The 18,313-nt window shown below is 44.3% G+C and overlaps 1 protein-coding gene across 4 annotated transcripts in view; it reads left to right on the top strand.

The window, feature by feature from the left end:
• Positions 1-11,814, top strand: part of LOC306789084 (CMP-N-acetylneuraminate-beta-1,4-galactoside alpha-2,3-sialyltransferase-like) — a 47,917-nt gene extending 36,103 nt beyond the window's left edge. For all 4 annotated transcript variants that reach the window (XM_079284868.1, XM_079284869.1, XM_079284867.1 and 1 more), the window contains 3 exons: positions 3,804-3,950; positions 5,664-5,810; positions 8,406-11,814. In XM_079284868.1, coding sequence (XP_079140994.1) covers positions 3,804-3,950; positions 5,664-5,810; positions 8,406-8,495 — 384 coding nt within the window. In that variant the 3' untranslated portion in view covers positions 8,496-11,814. The remainder of the gene's footprint in view (positions 1-3,803; positions 3,951-5,663; positions 5,811-8,405) is intronic.
• Positions 11,815-18,313: the final 6,499 nt, after the last annotated feature.

Here is an 18,313-nt window from a genome sequence, read left to right as displayed (position 1 = left end):
ACATTCTTCCTGAAATGGTTCCTCTTCTGTGGAGCACTTCAGTGGTGAGACACGGCAACTTGTAAAGTCAAAGGTCTAACATGTACACAGTGCTAACGACCTCCAGAACCACCTTAATTGTGATCGTTAGCAGTTCGGGGCTGCCGTTTTTTGTCTCTAAATTGCTTCAAGTCTGACTTCCGGAATCCAGTCCACCTCGTTTGAGTCGTCCTCTCCCCGAACATCAAAGACAGACAGAGCTGACTTGTACGATGGCTGCCTGTCGAGGAAGGACGGACATCTGTGTCGTTCCAGCCGTATTATGAGATTATTCTGGAGAACGCATGAGAATAGGTCAGAACTTTGAAATCCGGCGTAAACTGTATCCGGTGACAACATTGTCTGGCTTTATTACATGTGGCCGACAGAGCGCCAAGTTTGTTTACACTGGAGGGCTTTAAAGCCACCTGCAGTAACCCAGCCGATGTGAAACGTTTTGTTCTTTCCTCTCGTGTTACAGTTCTGTTCAGTGCTCCACATTTCACTCTGTCCCATCTGCTTCACTCAATGCATAGAAAACGTTTTAGTTTGAAGGTGAGTTGAGTTTCATTGGCCGCACTGAAAACCATAAACACAAGGCTGGATGATAAGTCCAGCCTCTAAACCAAGCGGTTTCTTATTTAGGCATTTTACAGTTGTGGAGTGTAACTGTCTTTTTACAGTTGTCTGAAACTGTAAAGGATGCATGTCCTCATGTTTATACCCAGCCTAATTTAAGTCCCCACCACCACTAGCCCATCGTTACTTTCTTAAATTTGAAGTGGTTTTCCTTTACATTTTTTAGCTTGCTGTACTTTTTCCACTTCAGCATTCCTGTCATTATTGTTCTTTACTATATACTCACAGTCCGCATCACTTTTTCCATTGGTTTGGTCCCTGGCTTGTCATGGCTCACAGTAGGTCTTGTCCTCGCCCTCTGACGTTGTCTTGCTCTGATCCTGTGCTTTAAGCTCCTTAGGTGATGGTTTGTATAGCTGTGATTTTCCTACAGCTGTGAAATCACAAGACAAATATACTGAGCCCTTGCAAAGCTTCTGTTGTAACTGACAACAGTGACTGAGTGCTTTTATGGTATTAGTGTGCTCTCAGTGATGCATTAACCTCATTTCGCATTAAATCCACTTGGGAAGCAAAGCAATGAAATAGACATTTTCTACGTTACCCACACTCCCATCACATGGTTTCATTAGTTTGAGGTTTGAATGGTTCTCTAATTACGTCATCTTGTTCTGTCCTCTTCTTGGTCTCTTGGCAATGGTTCAATGTCACCCGACTGGAGAATTAGCACCACCAGCTGTTCGTGACACACCCCAACTCCTAATATTCACATAACAATGGTGGATGGAAATGCGCTTTAATTCCCATTTTTCTTTTTAGGCTAAATTTGGATGGAAACTTGAGTAATGGCAACACGAGTGGAATTGTAACGTCTCTGCTTACTTTCCTCTGACTTGAGTGATGTCGACCTCTCTACGGTATATCTCCTTGCATTGCAAACAATTAACTCTCCCGGGTCAAGGTTGTTTTAACAGGTGCTTTATTGGAGCGCACGGCCTTGCGCGCTCACTTAAATCTAATAATCCAGACCAATTTATCCATAAAGCTGTCGTAGGAGAAGGGAAACAGCCATTTCCTCTCTCCACAGTCCAGCAACAGCCCAAACACCAAAGCCCTACACTTCTGTTCACCTGTGTGTGTGTGTGTGTGTGTGTGCGTGTGTGTGCGTGCTCGCGCGCTGCAGCTTCCTGTTCTCTTCTGGTCTTATGGTTTTAACCTTTATTTAACTAGATGATGCTTCTTATTAAATCTCACCGTGACACTCTACAGCTCCTCTGGAGTAGTTTGAGAGCTAAATGAGGATGGGGTGTTGTCATTAACTTAACGGGTGGAGGTTTGGGTTGGTGACCTTTTTAATGTAAGCAACTTCCCACATTCCTAAACTCATAACAGTGCCCACAACCCTCCTCCCTCCTGGCAGGCCTGAATCCTTACATACTAATTGCTCTTACATCTCTCCAAACCACCTGTTCTTTGCCAGTTGTCTGAATATCTTCAAAGAGATCCCCGCCCCGTGACATTTGTGTCTACCTACATGTCGGGTCGTTGCTGTGTAAAGCGAGGGGCGTGTGTTGTGTGTCATTAGCTTCTCCCCTTCCTAGAATAAAGGGGGAAAAAATGCACCACTTTCTTTTATTCGGCATATACACAGACGCGCACACATCCAAACAGCGCGGCCAAATAGGTTCTTGGCAAACACAAGCTGTGTTGACAGGAGAGATGAGCTGCTGTTCCTGTCGCAGCTTGCCGAAGGCACAGAGCCGGGGCCCGCGTTCAAAAAGAGCCGCCACTGTTGAAGCCACAAAGCCGGCGGACTTGTTGCTACTGCCTCTGCCAACACACACAAACGCACACACGCACAGTCGTGCATTGCTGTATCAAAGGGCGGCTGGGCTGATGCTTGACTATTTGAACAGGTGATTCCCATTTGCATCTGCTGACCGTATTGGCTTCATGCCTTTTTGGAAGAGTCAATCACACATCTAGTTGGTAGCACGTTCAGTTAGTTTACCATTGGAAGTGATGCTGTACAGGGGACAGATTTGTTGGTTTGATTGTGATGTAGATGCCATCCTTTTTAAGGGGAACTTTTTTTACGAGTTTGTGTCTCAGTCTCCTAATACTTAGTGGCTGTTCTGGTAAGACTTAGCTGAACAAGTGCATTTCATCAGAGTTGCATAATTATATATCGGGATTGCTCCGACGACCTGTCTGACAGGTTGCCCTCATGAATGATTATGATTCCTGTGTGACATAAGACCGGAGGTGTCGCAGAGCACTCTCAGGTCAAGGTGTGATTTGAACCATTTCCTTTCAAATGCCATATTAAACTATGGATGTTTGATAGGGAGACAATAACAGCAGATATAATGTATAGGGAGTTACCATGCATTCGTTGGGGGGGTGTGGGGGTTGGTCATGTCTCCCCCAATGCTAATAAAATACCAATATGCCCCCCCCCCCCCCCAGTATACAGTAAAACATACGTTAGATGTGTTCTTTTTTGAGGCCTGTCAACGGATTTGTCTTTTCTTATATCTTATTTATTTTCAATTTATTTCTGTTGAAGGGAAATATTTTTCAGTGTTTGATTCCCCAAGTTCATTAAGACGTGCAACAATTAGGATCAGTGTGAATGATGGAATCGTAACGTTAAACTGGCCCAGAGGCAAACGCATTTGGGCTTTTACAGACAAAAAGGAGCACCCATGAAAAATGTGTTTTGAGACGCATTTGGAAGAACTTTGTAATAACAATATTGTGCTGGAATAATAAGATCCTTCATATTAATCAGTCCCCAACCTTTTCCACTACAACTGATGAAACCTCGAAGAGGCGGACTGTAAAGTTCTCAGCACTCCAGGGCCGCTTCACCCCTCACCCACTGCTTGATTCTCTTCCTACCAGGAGTCGTAATTACTGATGTCCTGCCAGCCCCTCACCCTAACTTCATCCATTAAAGGCCCAAAGCCATTTCCCTAATCAATGCTAGTAGGGGTCTGGCTTCTGGTTGGCTTCTGTGTTTTATGTCAGTGTTACAGAGGATAATCTCCCTTTGATGTTTGGTTGGTAAATTGCAGTTGGCATCATGTGATTGCTAGTTTTGTGTTTGCAGAGAAAAACAGTCCAGTATTTGTTTATGACGACTAATTCACAATTTTCTTTTTCCCCTCCTGTTCCCCCCCTGTTCCTCGCCAATTCTTCAGAGGGGTACGGAAGGTTTTTGGAAGTCGGTGGCTCACTACGTGCCTCGGGAGCCCACAGAGATGAGAATCCTCAATCCGTACTTCATCCAGGAGGCTGCCTTCCAGTTCATAGGCCTGCCCTTCAACAATGGCCTCATGGGCAAAGGGGTAAGACGCCTGCAGGCATCAATGTAACAAAATCATGCAAAAAAAGGCATACACCCAGAAATTGGATTGTGTTTTTCAAGGGAACCAACCGGATGGAGAAATCTGTATTCTGCACTGAACAAGTATTTTACATTTGTATTCTACACACGGGACAGACATCTTGCTGAAATAATCAATATGATCAATATTACTCTGGAGCCAAGGTTGTATCACGACAGCCCCGAAATTGCACATTTGTCTTTTTAAATAATTGGTTGAAGGAAAAATACTAAATGTTCCTTGAGGCATTTATTTTTATCAGGTATGTACCAAAGCTACTGAATTGGAATTTACATTTTGTCAAGATGTACAGGATCTGTTCCTCAGTTGTATTTCACTTTTTAGTGCGTTTGTACTTCAATTTTAGTTGCTGGACGAGGTTTTTGGCAGTGTTCAACCGCCGTTTTTAAAATAGAAGCGGGAGAATGAAAGTAGGTTAAGAGGAAATACAAAACAATTGTAAAAACCTGCTGCAACCCTGATCCAGTCTGCGCTCTACAGCTCTCTATTGTTTTTAATCAACGGTAGAAGTTGATGTTTCTGCTTTGCTCGTGCAACACGTTTGTCTGGACTTGAGACGCCTCAATCAGGTCTTAACCAGAGAACATTTGGTTGGAGAAATAAAATGAGCACATTTCAGTTGGTGACCAGCAGACGGAGTACAAGGCAGACCAATATAAAGTAATGGTTTTAGATTCATGTATTATTGAGTTGGGAGTTTTTTTTGCTCAGTAAAGAGGAATATTGTTAGAGAATTGGAGAGGACATGAGTGCATCACCATAGCTCTGCCCTGTGGGGCCACCAGAACACCCCTGCATGAACTCAACTCTGCAACATGTGTTCAACATATGGGCATCTGGCCTGTGTATGTATATGTGTGTGTGTGTGTGTGTGTGTGTGTGTGTGTTGGCCATTTGCGTGTTCACGTTTGTGTCTGGGTGTTTGTAGTGCTGTCTCATACGATACAGGCTGCCGAGTTGTATGATTTGGCACATTCTTTCCCCAGAACACTTTCCTGTCTATCTTCTGACCATCATAGTTTATGTTTATGTACGTGGAAATTAATGAGGAGGCCTATTTGTTATCCTAGTGTTTATGTTGAGTGTGTTTTGTGAATGTGTGTGTAAATTAATCTGTATTAGCACACGCAGTAGGGGGCTGGCCAGCTGCTGGCTCAGCTCCACCTACCCTGAGGGCTGCAAATCAGGGTAATGATTTAAATGGGGCCTCCCTCCGCTCTTTCTTCTGCACCCACTTTTTTTTCCAACATCCACACACAGCCCCTGTACCCCCCAGATCTCTGGCTGCTCTAGGCGGTTAGGAAGCACGGTTCAACCCTGTGGATCACGGTGTCGTAGCAGGGGTCGCGTAATACTTAATCACCAAGTGCTCAAAGTCAGTTAGCAGCGGTGGAACAAAGACGGAGGTACAAGAGGAGGAAGGGAAGCAGATACACGAGAGGGATCAGACATGTGTTCTCTGAACTTGTGTCAGAAACCATGATCGGTTTCAAAATTGTTTGATAACGATGACACTGCACATGCTTTCGTCAACATGAACCCCTGCGTTAGTATAAATACATTTAATCAACAGTTGCTCCTGGTGTGTGTGTGTGTGTGTGTGTGTGCGCTGTGATGTTCTGACCGCCTGCATCTCTGTTTCTGTAACTGCAGAACATTCCAACTTTGGGAACAGTTGCTATAACGATGGCACTGCATAACTGTGATGAGGTGGCGGTGGCTGGTTTCGGCTACGACATGAACACGCCGCACGCACCTCTGCACTACTACGAGGCCGTCAAGATGTCCGCCATTAAAGAGGTGAGTGTACGAGCATCCGAGCACAGCGCTGTGTTGGTGAGAGTCCATCAAAAAGAAGAGAAAAAATCTTGTTTTGTTCTAAAAAAGTTGGCACATTTGTAAATGATCAAGGCACTCTTATATTACCAGATCGTTACTTTTTTATGAAATCTGGTGTGACATTCCCTCCATGCTAATGAGATCAATATTTTCTGGCTTCTCTCTTGCCACTGAAGAATAACTGAAGGAACAAATGACTGTAATCTTTGATGAGGAGGGACCACCACTCCTGTGGAGGAGAGGGAGGGGAGTGGTGAACTGGCCTAGAGCCAAAATGCATTCAATACAAAGCCTTCGCTGTTTAGTCTGATGGTAATATTAGTATTAGTTGTGCATGAATTGAACTTCTCTCAGCTTTTGTATTCGCATCCAATGGCAATTGATGAGCAGTCGATCTCCTCGTTCTCTGTCTGATGTTATTCAGATATGACGGTTTAATGGCCGGCTCGTTGGTGCTGTTGAGACTGTCTGCAGCATGTTGTATTATCATATAGTGCAGTTTATAGTTCCATTGTCAGTTAAACTTATTTGGCTGTGATACCAGATTTTAAAAAGCTTTATTGCGCCTTGAACTTGAAAGAAATGGTACCAAAATGTAATTGCAGTACCCGGTGTAGTTTTTGCATCATGGCCGTGTGACCGTATCATATCAGAAGCCTTTTGGCAATGATTACATTTCACTCAAACTTATATGACTGTAAACATGCACACATAATCCCAAGTTACTGGTTAATAAACTTTTTTTTTTACTTTGACCAAAAAAAAGATGATAAAACAAACTAAACTAAAACGTTAACTCAATTAAAATAAGGCTAAAATGACTATTTTTTTTATCCGTTAAGACTAATAAACCTTGTGTATTCATTTTGTAGTGCAAAAGTGTAGGTATAAAATACATAAGTGAAATAAATCCTGCTGTATTTGTTTGTACCCGGTAATTAGTGTGTTTTAATGAAGCACATATGTTATACATAATGCATATTCTGAACTTCTCTTGTGTCCTCTTACCTTAGCAGTACTGAGGACATGAAACTATAATAACTATAAACTACACTCAAATTAAAAAGCGTAACTGAAACAAAATAAAAACTAAAACAAAAGAATGAAATCTGCAATGGGTTAAATGTAATGTCATGAAGTGGCACTGGTCTGTCATCAGTCACTGTGTCAACATGCTAACTGTTAGTGCGTCGTTTGAACAATCATTTTCGAAAGGCCCTCGTGACTGATCTCCCTCCTCTCCATCAGTCAAGTCTTCCTCTCGGTGTTTACACTGAAACCCGGCGGAATCAAAGATGTCACCCGTGTGCTGACGCGTGTAAACCATGAGCTCAGTATGATGATAACCTGTGTGTCTAAACTCCCAGTGAACCTTTGGCATTTATTATTATCATCTTCATCAACATTGTCATCAGCCACACATGGCTAAATAATGGGAATACTTTTTTTTTTTTTTTTTTGATTGGAACACTTTAAACCACCACCGCGCTCTCTAGGGCTGTTTGATTATCTGGAACCACGAGAAATGATCCTGTTTACTATGTGGATGGATGCTTTAAAGCTCCACGGAAATGTAGTAATTAGATGAGAAACAGGGAAATTGAGGATAAAATGTCACATCCGTCCTATTTTAGAGAGTGTGATGCTCCTGAGGTCATCTGCTGTGATTATCTCAAGGCTGATTACACGTAGAGACGAAGTCAAAGCTGCCATGATCAATGTTTTTATATCAACAATGGATTAAAATATGACTTGTGTGTGACAGAGGCTGCTCCGAGCTCTCATCAACCTCAATTCCAGCCGCAGCGGGCAGGTTTTCATCAAGAAAAGCTCAGATGAATCCACTGAACGCTACCTGCTCAGCAGAAACACAGACACAGTGAGCAGCTAGCTGGTGAACACAGCGGAGCATTTAGCAGCTAAAGAGACAAATGTTTCCCTTCAGATGTTGGAGGAGAGGGAAACGGCGCTAAAATGGGATCAATCAAGAGGCCAGAAACATGACTCGAAATGAATGTTGATGTTGCTTTGAGTAAATAACAATGTAAATCTTTACCTGCAAATGTCAACATCACGTTCTGTCCTTGACTTCTAAGCTATATACCGATGCCTATCTGAGCCCCGACCAGCTCAAGCACCAGAGACAGCCCTGTTTCTTCTGTTCATTTACAACACAATTGTAGCTTTATTGTTCCCTTTGGTCCTATTGTGACCCATCACGTATAATGGTAGGAGGTCCGATCCAGTCTTGAACCAGCAGGATAGACCGAAGGCAGCTGCAGGGACGACCTTCTCTCTCTCTCTCCACTTTTTTTTTTTTTCTCCTCCATATTCCCTCCTGTGTGTTTCTTCCTCCACCCTTTGCCTCCTTCATTTGCTCTCTGACTGTTCCTCAGCCTCGGCATCCCAAAGCACCACACAGGAACCACCGGCTCTTGTTACATCTCTGCCTGTAGAATGAGTTCTCTTGAATGCTTATGTCGAAGTGTTCTCACAGTGATCATGGGATGTTTTTTTGTTTCACTGAATTAGTTTCTTCTTCCGATTCTCCCGCAGTCATGGACACACAACATATCCAAGGAGAAGGAGTTCCTCCGCAAGCTGGTGAAGGCCAACATCATCACAGACCTGACCAACGGCATCTGAGTTTACGCCCGCCCACAGCCTCCCTCTGCCTTTCCCAAAGGACTACGAAACAGGAAACTGAGAAATGTGTCGACTCTGGGAGAAAGAACCCTTAGAATCCGGGTGGGCCTGCACACTGTCTGGGTTTTCCATATCAAAGGAGATTATTAAATAAATTTAAAAAACCAGATAAAGGAGGGTTTCTGTGGAGTGATGCAGACATGTGCCTTCTGAACCAAAGACTATTGCTGATTGAAGCAGGGAGTGGAGAGGGTGGACACGGGGGAGGGCTGGATCTGCCCGGTTCCCGTCTTATCAAGGGGACAGTCGCAGGAAAGCTCTGCAGGCCCCTCGCTTCAACACTTCAACCCCTGGAGTATCCTGTGAATGAATAGTAAAGAGTAGAAGTGACATGTTGATATACAGATGTCAGGATTTAGCTTGACTCGCTGGCTAACTTGATGAAGGCACAGAAGAAGGTATTAGCAGGAGTGTTCGCAGTGCCAAACGTACCTCGTACATGGAGAGGCCGTCCTCCTTTTGCTGCCTGAATGTATTCACTTTCTTCAGTGTAAATATCAAAGGTTTTTACTGTGCTTTTTAACAAGCTGCAGCAGCCCCCCCACCACCACCACCCATCATTTGCCCATTCATTCATTCACTTTTCAACAGCCTGTCCAGGGTCCAGAATTAACACTTGCCAAGCCAGTTGACGGTAGATAAATCAGCGAGGGTCACCTGTCACACAGACCGGTGTCACTTTGAGACACTGAACTGTTAGCGATACACAGACTTCAGTTTTCTCTGTAAAGTCTTTGTCTCTAAGGGAATTATATTAGCGGAACTATGAAGCAGGTTCTTTCTGCTTGTTCAGGCCGGCTCGACACAGAGCGGCTGTGTGTTATCCCCACTGTGTCGGCTCATATCAGGTGAGAGCTCACTGAAAAGTTTGTGCTTTCTAAGATGCTCGACACGAAATGGCATCGAAAGCACATATCAGGAAAATGTATATTTATTTTGCTCGGTCTAAATGATTTCTGTCATGGGACTATTTGTGTTTAGCTTACCCGCTCTGGTGGGTGAGACCAAAAGTTCAATTGGGACAGTGCATTTCTCTCTTGCTCCTCTCTGCTCATCCGTATCACGGTACTGACTGCATCCCTTCCTCCGCTGTAAAGCCTCCCGGCTGCAGCGTAGACGTACAGTAACGCATGCTGATCAAGGATCCCCTCCAACCTCCTGTTGCTGCAGATTTTCTTGTATTTTCTTTTGGTAAATGGTGAAACCTCGGATTGTAGAATATAAATATATATATTTTTGATTTTAGGTCAATTTTAATTTATTTTTTACTGTTAATAAGTCCCAACGTTTCGGTCACAGGCAGGTCTGCTTTCTGATTCAAAAGTTTGTGTTTTTTGGGGGGGGTGGGTTCTCGATATCAACACCGCGTTTTTCCTCAGAGACTGCATCATCATTTAAGTTTGTGGCAGAAGCAGTGTTCCTAAAGCCAAATAAAACCGATTTGTCTGAATTCAGTAATAAACGTTGTCAGACAGCAGCCCTACATTTCTGTGCTGTATGTTAATAACAGACACTTTCTTTAAATTGATAGAATCCATGAGGTGAGGTGGTAATTGCTCAATCTGAAATGTACCGCGCTCATCAACCCTTCGCACTTTGCAGAGGAAGGTTCTGCCGCACGCGTTCCAGTATTCACATAGAAATGGTTCAGTACGACACAATCAAACCTTTTGCTTCTCCGTCTGCACCCCCTTCCCGAACAAACCGATGTGGGAATGTCAAAATGTCACATCTGTTTTGTTTTGCAGTTTTTTTGTCAGATGACATTTCAATGAGGTCTTCACCTATTTCCTGTTTCTACGTCTTCTTTGGAAGTGCATATTTACTGTAAATTGAACACACAGGTTCACTTCCAGTGCTCTCGATCAGTAAGCTGCTGCTGGTGCATCTGTGTCATTGCTCCACGCGTTCCTGTTCTAGATTATGTTTCACAAACACCGATGGGATCGTGCAGCAGTGTGTCCTACCCAGTCCCTTAACAACGGCTTCACCGGGTTTGAAGAGACGGATCACTTCTTTTGGAAACTGGCCCCCGTTTGGGACTTTTGTTGAGAACAAAGGTACAAGGGAACAGCTGACCATTGCGAGGCGCTCTCAGTGCCTTACACCTCATCACCTGAAAACTGTAGCTAGGAGTTTATCGTGAGAAAGTAACCGCAGCTGATCCAGTATGTGGATGTTTCATATCTGTGCTGTGTAGATATTATATACAGTTTAGGAAGACGTTGTGTGTTCTAGCCCATAAACTACATATTCAAGCTTATTTTAAATGTTGCTGCTAACAGCAGTTAGCAATTACTAAATTCACTTTTTTTTTTTCTTCTTCATCCGTGGTTGCTTATCGTTTTTCTGCAACATTGCTCGTCAATACTGCTTTTTGGCAGCGTACTAAGAAATGGGCCCTCCGCTGATTTGGCACATGTAGTTCAGGAGTAGTGCTGTGAAAACGGTCGTTTGTCGTCTGTGGCTCTTGAGTGAGCTTTCTATAGGCTGAGAGAATGTAGGATCCAGGTTTCTTTTTTTGGGGCTTGACTCGCACTAGGGACAAAAAGTCAGGATATCTTCCTCTCTGCTGCTACGATTTTGATTTGATTTCTTTTTCTTTCTTTTTTTAAATCGGTCTCTTGTGAGATCCCCATTTTCATGGAAGTGTAATGCAAAATCACTGGACCGCCTCTTTAATGCTTGAATGTTGGAGCATCCTTGAATGCAAGGAGAGTTTGAAACTGGTCCCTGCTGACTGCCGCGGGGCCATATCACTATAATAAAGATAAAGGAGGCTGCAGTAGATCATCGAGTATTATAGTGTACTCAAAGCATTTGAAACCAGTGACTGCTTGAAAAACAGGAAATCAATCTAAAATCTTGTATGTTTTGGAAAATGGTAATTCATTTGGTAAAATGTGTCGTCAGTGGGCTAAAACATTCCAAAGCACCAGTATGGTCTTTAGAGCTTTGAGACTAAGCAGACCCTCAGTTGGACTTTCTTTCTTCTTCTAGGTTTTGAATTTGTGCGCATGCTGGAGGAGTTCAAAGGGATTGGACTCAAATCGCCTCTTCTTCATAACCTGTTCGTGTTGAAGCAGAATATATTCGCTTTTGTCATTAATCATATTTATAAACATTCTTTTTTTATTATTTTACATTCCATCATCACGAGGAAGTCATAGTGATCGAAAGTGTTACTGTTTTGATTCTTTTTGTTTTCTATACAGTTATAAATGGCTTTCTGCAACTCAATAAATACGTTTGTAATGGATATTTGCTTGTGCATGTTTCCATCTTTTGACAGATTGGTGCTTTTTTGTATTTGTCTTTTTTTGTATATACATATTTCTGTACACTGTGAATTTTCAGTATCTATAGTAAATATTTTGATGTATTTGGTCTCAGTTTAATCTCAACAGACGTGCAGTACTTCATCCTTGCTTTTGTCAAAATGTGACAGCGGATGGCCTGAACATCTTTGCAGATGGCTTTTATTGCAGCCCAGTGTGGCCTTCGAAGCCACATTTAGTTGAGGAGGGCCGCGTGTTATGCAGAACAAGTCGGGTACTATTCCGTCTGTGTGTCACTTAGAGAGGTTACAAACTGCTGGACGCTCACAGTAAAGATGAAGGAGGGATGGAACGGAGGACCGTGAAGAAGGGGATTTCCTCTCTGGCTCTGCAGGTAGGAGATACAGAGCAGGTGGAAATCATTTTTCAATCCTACATCCACCAGACTTCCTCCCTAATGTACTCTCCTTTTTTTCTCCTGTGTTTATATCGGCCCCACTCTGTCCCCTTCTCCGACTCACGTTTCTCCCAAGCTCCCCTCACCCACTCCTCTAACCTCATTCTTTCCATTTTGCTGTGTGTTCCCATCTCTGTGTCGTGTATTTCTTTCTCTTCACCTGCTCAACTCTGAGGCAGATCCTCTGTTTCATTGCTGTAGCCACGAGGGACCCATTCGAGACCTGTTGCGCACGCACACACACACACACACACACACACACACACAATAAACACACGGGCTATTCAGCTGCAGCCGTTAATCTCGCACTCACTTTCTCACACCACGACATCGCCATAAACCAGAGCGTTGCTGAGAAGGAGCGAGAGCAGGCCGTCCAGCTGTGGCTAATGTAAGTTGGTGCGAGGACGAGACGCTGAAGGCCCTTAAAGCACCGCTGGACTGTCCCATCCTGCTGTTAATGGGGTGCCAGAAACCTTCGGCCCTCGTCACGCCTCGCCGATCACCAACACCACCTTGCTCTGGCTACTCTGACTCCACAGATTCCATGACCTTCACAGGGTGGGATTGAGAGCTCACTCCCTCGCAGTAGAGGATATTTGCCACCTGGGATCTCCCCGAGGCAGCTGGACCGGCCGGCCGGTTGGAGGCGGTCATTCCTGTTCATCCGGCAGACAGGGGTTTGAGCACGCCTGCACCTCTTCAGCCGACGGGCCTTTTATTCTCGGCGACAGGTTCCCCGCCCCACCTCCTCTCAGTAGGATTGGAACGGAGGGGCCACGAACTCGTCAAAAAAGAGTTGGAATGGGAAGAGAAAACACCCATTGAGGCACCTATTTGTTTCCCTCTGTTTCCTCAATGTCGGGTCAGCTGAGATGAGGGAGAACAACATTCCCTTCTTCACACTGTGTCCCACATTCTGTCAGTTTACCTTTGTCTGTGGCTGTGACACACCTTCAGGGCTGTCATGCACCTGTACCACTGAAGTGTTTTCTTCTTGTCCCGTCGGCCTCTGAACTTGTAGTGTTCAATGATCCTTACTCGTGAATAAGAACTAGTTTCAGAATGAGTCATGACATTTCAAAGATTCCATAAAATTGTTCAAAGATAACGACGCCTTGTTTTCAGTGTTTCTGATGGTGCGTCCTGCTCACGCGGCTCAGAGGCAAGAAGCAAGTGTAAGTTGGGAAACACTTCTCAGTCAGCTATGTGGCCTTTAGGATGAAGGATGAGGAGCTGTTGTGGAGCTTTCAGTCATATCACATGATCTTCATCAGTAGAGGCAGTTGTCATGGAATTGTAGATCAAGGACTTCTTGCTCATGTTTGCGGTCAATGTGAGACGTACACTTTTTGACCTCGGTAGTTGTTCTTGAGCTTTTTAATAATATAGCATGAACTTCTTCAGCAGCTGGAGTTTGCCACTAAATGGTAAGATTACTTTGTCAATCGCTGTTTCCAAAGAAATTTTGATTTGAATTTCTGCATGTCCATGACAACATGGGCGAACTGCATCTTCTGATGAAGATCATGCCGTTAGACTGAAAGCTCCAGAACAGCTCCGAAACCAACCGTTTTGGTGAGATTATTCTCAACGAAAAAAACTCGATGTGTATTGACATAAAACAGAAAATTGTCACATTGGAAAAGCTGGAACCAGTGATCCTCTGATTTACTGAGGCGTCTCTATGAGATGACGACTTTGATTCAGACGTTCATGTCTGATGAATTGTACTTACTTTGTACTCCTGCCACCATCAGGTCAAAATAGCAATTGGTCCAATACTGTTGTTTATGACTGAATACCGAATGACATTCTCATCATCCTCTGCTGTACTTTGAGTTTTGTCTTTGCTAGTAAATATTAGCTGATGTTAGCACTTAGCTTTGCCTCAGTTTAGCCTCTCAGAGCCTCTCTGGCTGTAGACTCTTAGTCTTGTTGCTTAATATATACTTAAATGATTAAGTGATTATCAGAAATATCGCTGATTTATTTTTGGTCATTCAACTCATCATTTCTGCTGTACTTCTTTGAGATGAGGCTGAAGCCATGAGAGACCCACTGAAGTACCACCAGTGCACACTGTTGTAGCTCCCTGTTGTGTATTCTGCTCACCCATCATCCATCCACATAATAACGTCGCTAATCAAGCCGTATGCCGACACTTTGCTTGATGATTTGTTTGTATGAACAGTGATACAACAAAGCTGGAGGACGCCTGCAGGAACGCAGCTTGGAAATGCTCTGATGAAATGTTAATTACTGCAGATTTATCTGCGCTTCATTCACTTGTTTGAGCTAATGTGGAAACAAATGCGTTGTTATGGAGTTCACTGTTTTGCAGCTATACAGTATGACTTTGTCCCACAGATTTGGCTTTGTTTTACAGATTTGGCCCGAGGGTTTTGGACGGTGTGCTGGATGAGGGGAGTTCCCACTAGAAAAGTGAAAACAAACCTTTAAAACTGGAACAGGCCCAAGAACAGAAAAGCACCTTTAGATTGAGAGAGCAAAGAAGAGATGGAGGCGGAAGGAGCTGTGACCTGTGCCTCCAGAAGAAACCGGAGAAACCTTGGAGGGATTTTAAAATACCCTTTAACTGTCCATCACATCTGGAACAGTCATGCTCCTTTCTGTCTTTCTCTTCTCCCATTAGCATCGCCACCCAAAATCAACCCCCCCCCCCCCCCCCCATTCCCCTATCCGGACCTGAACTTGGATGGACTCAGCCGGTCCATAGTCCCAAGCCAGCACTCTGCAGCCATAGAAACAGAGAGTCGGCACAAAGAAATAGAAACATTTTACATCTTCTTGTTAAAAGAAATGAGCTCATAAATTCAGTTCTATATTCTAACAAGGAAATTAAATATTACACAACAGCCATCATGTTCCTGCAAGAGACCGTGTGTGTGTGTGTGTGTGTGTGTGTGTGTGTGTGTGTGTGTGTGTGTGTGTGTGTGTGTGTGTGTGTGTGTGTGTGTGTGTGTGTGTGTGTGTGTGTGTGTGTGTGTGTGTGTGTGTGTGTGTGTGTGTGTGTGTGTGTGTGTGTGTGTGTCTGAAGATATATGTGTGCTGTGCTTGCATGGGGTTTAACTGTCGGTGTACAAAGAGTGTCATGCAGCAAATCCCTCTCACAATGCCGAACAAGTTCATCGCCATTGCTCACAATGATGGATGATGTAAATGCACTCGTTAAATCTGTGGCCCTGGTTGCAGTGTGGTGCCGTCCCCTGAAACTCTGCCACTTGCCTGCTGACTTCTAGTTTACAGTGATTAATTTTATTGAAGGACATTTTTCTCAACGGAGATTATTATCTGATCTTTTTAAGAGGACTGATACTTTTTGGTGGCCAAGTCAGTTTGATGTATGCAATAATGTGTGTTTAAGGAGTCTATATCACACCTTGTTCTGGGTAATAAAAGGGAAAAAAGGTTTTACAAAGCCTTCTTTCACTCATCTTGGATCTCAACATGTCACAAATTCGTTAGATTTGTATGATCCTGGCAAGTCTCTCTTCCCTCCTGTTGTTATTAAGCTCATCCTTATATTGTGACGGTACATTCCTGCATGTCATGCACCTCAGCTGTGTGCATTGTTGCCTTGTTGGTTTCTACTATTAATAGCGCCGAGCCATGAGACCAGGGATCCTCCCTGCATTTGTCTCTGCCTCGACGTGGAGAGTGGGCCCAGAGAGGAAAGCTAAGGAGCTGTTTACCCAGCCTTTGTGCTCGGCGGGCCTCAGTGTTTGCCCTGCAGGGAGTGTCTCAGCCGGAGGGCCTTTCCATGCGCCGAAGGGTGGGTGGGAGGAGTGGGGTGGCAGTAAAAAATGAGACCAACCTGCAAAGTGGCGGGGTGGAGAGTGGCTGGGAGCTTGGCCGGTGGAAGGTGCCTGGTTGCTGGGGCAGGGGTCTGTAGGTCTGACAGCAGAGACCTTCACTTACTTCCAGTACTCACTTTGCCCATCCTTCAAGGTCGACAGCAGGTGACACATTCTGGTGAATAGGTCAGGCAGGACTGACTGGGCAAACATATGAAGCAGGGTGGCAAACACATGAGTGTGTGTATAGACGTGTGTGTGTGTGTGTGTGTGTGTGTGTGTGTGTGTGTGTGTCCAGGCCTACATGTGAGTGCAATCAATCAATCATACATGGGCCTACAGGGCACAGGCCCGGTGGCCCAAGGGGTCAGTGGCCCCACTGGACCAGAGCCTCTGTTTGAAGTGACTGTTAATGTTGCTTGTTGGAAAGTCAATCAATCAAGAGATGCAAAATGACTACGAAGACACACTAAACGATGACAAAGAGATACAAACGACTACAAAGAGATACAAATTGGCCACAAAGAGACATGGCTGCCTCTTTTGTTGTCCTTTTGTGTCTCTTTCAGTCGGTACCCAGGGGCCGTTGTCTCATAATCCATCCATGCATGTGTGTCTGTCCATGCTTGCACTGTATGTGTGTGCACACCCACACGTGGAATACAGTGAAACACTCAATATTTATGAGTCAGGGAGTGTAAACACTGAAGGACAGATGTCACTCAACGGTTTCTTCCACTGGAACACTTTTCCTGAAAAGCTCCATGACCGTCCTGTGTGACAATCAGTCCCCTCCCTCCCTTCTTCCCTCCTCCCAGCGCAGGAACAAAAAGACATCTGAGCTATGTGGATGGGGAAGAAAAATCACAGCACTTTGTAGAGCGGCCACCGCGCTCCGGTTTCACAAAATATCTGACAGGCAGAGCGGCGCGCTGTTTTTACGCATAGCCTCCAGTCCTGCGAGGCATTGTAGACTGTTTAGTCGCTGTGTGGTAGAGTCCTGAGAAGACACCGGAGCGGCACAGTCTCTGATAACTGGATACCTGAGACCACAGTAAGAGAGTTTTACTGAAAAAAGAAAAAAAAACAGAAGCTTACTTGGAGACGCGGACTGTAGCTGCGTAAAAAGCGTGACGCATGGACTTGTTATGTCTAAGAAACATTTTGACCGACAGAGCTGCGCTTTTTCTTCACGTTCAATCCTCTTTTAAGACAAGCTGGCGCGTAAAACAAGAAGGAAACAAGACTTTCGTCCTAAATTAGGAGACCGCGCACTGTCTCCTCTGGCGTTGTGACACTCTATCGACCTTGACTTCACTTTAAAGTGACGCAGAACATGTTGTGAGAAATTTCCCGCGGTGTTATTTACTCAATAACCATACAAGCTGTTTGGAGGCAAGACTGAACAGGTTACTGGAGGTAGGAAGAGGGGAGTCATGCCTGAAAAACTGGCTTCATTTCATTAAACGATGGTTGGACGTGAGTCAGCCGGTAGACAGCACGAGTAGCACATTGAGGACAAACATGTTTTACACTTCTAACTGTTTGACTGTCTCTCCTTCTCTCTCGGTCGCCGTGTTGCAGTGTTTATGTCACTGCAAACAAACTTCTACCTAACTAGCTTTTATATAAGTGTATTCTCTTGCCCTGGATTGCCTTCCGTCTCTGCAAATGTCCCTTTTAACAGTCATTTGGTCTCGTGTTTTTTTCTTAAAATGCACATAGATTAAAAATAAATACGTTTGAGACTACTTCATTCATTTCCATTCGAGTTGGACATATTTTCGGATTTTCTTGAACATAGGAAGTGAAAGATGAAGAAAATGAGCTGGGGTTCATTTTACACAGAAGCATCTCATTTTTTTTAAACACTTGCTTCAGGATATTTGTTGGACATTTGTTATGAATATTCCTCTCAAGCTTTTAAAGTATAGAACTCGAGAGATGGATAGTATGACTTTAGCTCGCAGGCCGGCAGTCTGTATTCACCACTCTCTGTTTTTGTCCAGGCTGCTGAGACTCTGCATGAAACCGTGACAGGAGACGGGCCAGAAAAAAAGGATTGCGGCCGCATACAAAAAGGAGGAGGAGGCGCCTCTTGCGTTGAAGCAGAACCGCTTTAGATGGATTCTTCATGTTTGCTTCAGCCTCATTGGAGACAGCCTGCTCTGAACACTTACGAGCCGTGACAATAAGGTGTAAAAC

The sequence above is a fragment of the Melanostigma gelatinosum genome, assembly GCF_949748355.1.
Source record: "Melanostigma gelatinosum genome assembly, chromosome: 15".
Taxonomy (NCBI): Eukaryota; Metazoa; Chordata; class Actinopteri; order Perciformes; family Zoarcidae; genus Melanostigma; species Melanostigma gelatinosum.
This window is presented reverse-complemented; position numbering and strand designations above follow the sequence as displayed.